Source organism: Salarias fasciatus, chromosome 16, assembly GCF_902148845.1.
Source record: "Salarias fasciatus chromosome 16, fSalaFa1.1, whole genome shotgun sequence".
Lineage (NCBI taxonomy): Eukaryota > Metazoa > Chordata > Actinopteri > Blenniiformes > Blenniidae > Salarias > Salarias fasciatus.
The window spans coordinates 9,198,305-9,200,393 of record NC_043760.1 but is presented as its reverse complement, the minus strand read 5'-3'; the positions used below and the strand labels follow the sequence as shown (position 1 = coordinate 9,200,393).

At 38.6% G+C, this 2,089-nt stretch overlaps 1 protein-coding gene across 1 annotated transcript in view; it reads left to right on the top strand.

Moving 5' to 3' along the window:
• LOC115403380 (homeobox protein engrailed-1-B-like) overlaps positions 1-999 on the top strand; it is a 1,935-nt gene extending 936 nt beyond the window's left edge. The window contains exon 2 of the mRNA XM_030112245.1: positions 627-999. Coding sequence (XP_029968105.1) covers positions 627-999 — 373 coding nt within the window. The remainder of the gene's footprint in view (positions 1-626) is intronic.
• Positions 1,000-2,089: the final 1,090 nt, after the last annotated feature.

The following is a 2,089-nucleotide window of genomic DNA, read 5'->3' as shown; positions in this document are numbered from 1 at the left end:
AAATATGCGTGAGAGCGCGGTGATGTGAGACACTGAGTACTCAGTGTATTATTATTATTATTATATTATTATTATTATTATTATTATTATTATTATTATTATTATTGCCAGAAATTAATTTTAATGATGAGTTTATTTGTGTATCGCAGTTTACATTATTATTAGTTCATGATGATGAACTGTTGCAATGGACTTTTAGAACAATGAACTTAATTAAATAATAATAGAATAGAATGCGTTTTTGTCATCATACATGTATGACGGAATAATAATAATAATAATAATAATAATAATAATAATAATAATAATAATAATGGCAGTGAGTTTGAATGGATGAGTGTGAATTAATTGTTGGTTTCAAGATGTTGTGTTTCCGATTTATTAATTTAATTATTCAGGTTGTTAAAATCGGCTATGTTAACACGAGTTCCTTATTGTATTTGTTGTATTTCTTATACCTGAGATAGAGAGGAGTTGGAAGCAAAGTCCTGGGTTTATGTGGTGCGTAAACTGTGCGTAAATGTGCGTTTTTGCCCACAGTTGGCTGTGGAATGAATCACCTATTCGCTATGTATTATTATTTATTTTTGATTCCCCCGATCATTCGTCACCATCATTTCCTTCAGCTTGCGCTGCATATTTATATTTCCGCTCCACTTTCCTTTCGCCCTTACTGCAGGCCCAAGGACACGGAAACTGAAAAAGTCGAAAAGCGGCAAAGAGGACAAGCGGCCTCGCACGGCCTTCACGGCCGAGCAGCTGCAGAGACTGAAGACTGAGTTCCAGGTGAACCGCTACATCACCGAGCAGCGGCGGCAGTCCCTGGCGCAGGAGCTCAACCTCAACGAGTCCCAGATCAAGATCTGGTTTCAGAACAAACGGGCCAAAATCAAAAAGGCCAGCGGCTTCAAGAACGGGCTGGCGCTGCAGCTGATGGCGCAGGGACTGTACAACCATTCCACCACCACCATCCAGGAGGACAAGGAGGAGAGCGACTGACGGGGCCCGCGCTCCTCCGCTCGCACTCTGGACCCTGTAAATAGATCTCTAATTTAAGTGGGAGAGTTTGGATGGAGCGTCCATCTCCTCCTCCTCCTCCTCCTCCTCTTCCTCCTCCTCCAGCAGAACAGACAGACACACTGCACAGTCCTGGACGGGCCCGCCGCCGCAAAAACCAAAGATTTTTCTGGAAATCAGAGCCTGGACAGTTTCAGACACACCTGCCCCGTGGACATCTCCAATCATGACCTTCATCATTGCTTTTTTTCTGGACCAACCTCGTGACCTCCGATTCATCCGATCCACAGTTCGATGAGCTGAAGGTTCCGCTCAAACCCGCCGACTCTTTACTTTACGCACCTGAACGTGATGCACATTCTTCTGCTGATCGGATCGCAGGATAGTTTCAAAAAGGAAATCATTTCAATTCGAATATTTTCAGACTACAATATGTAGATAAAATACTTGTTCTGTTTTCTCCATCTCGTCCTTCCCACGCAGGAAAAGAAAAACGAAAAACAGATTCTAGTCAGGCGCGTTTTTTGGGAGTCTTCTAAAACACATCCCGTGAAAATTGAACACATCTGAGTAACAATCCGATAAATTCCCCCAAAATAATAACGGCCATAAGGAAAAAAGTCACAATTCGTTTGTTTAAAAATTTAGGATTATTGGAATTTCTAGTCTCCTTTATTTTTTTTTTCCTTCTTTATTTTCTTATTTTTTATTTTTGCTTTAGCCATTAATATGAATGAGGCGACTGACTAATTACCAGCCAGTTTAGGCACTATAAAGAGACTTTCTTGTCATAATTAGAATAAAGTGAGAAAGAGAGAATTGTGGCTTTTTCCCTCTGAATTCAGTTAATTCTTGACAACTCCGGAAAAGAAAGGCATAATGAAAAATATGAATATATTGGAGTGAAGCTCGCCCTCATACATATATATATATATATATATATATATATATATATATATATATATATATATATATATATATATATATATATATATATGTTGGGGTGATATATAATGTACATTTCAACCTTGTTTCCAAATAAACTCTTTTATATTGCAAAACAAATGTTCAA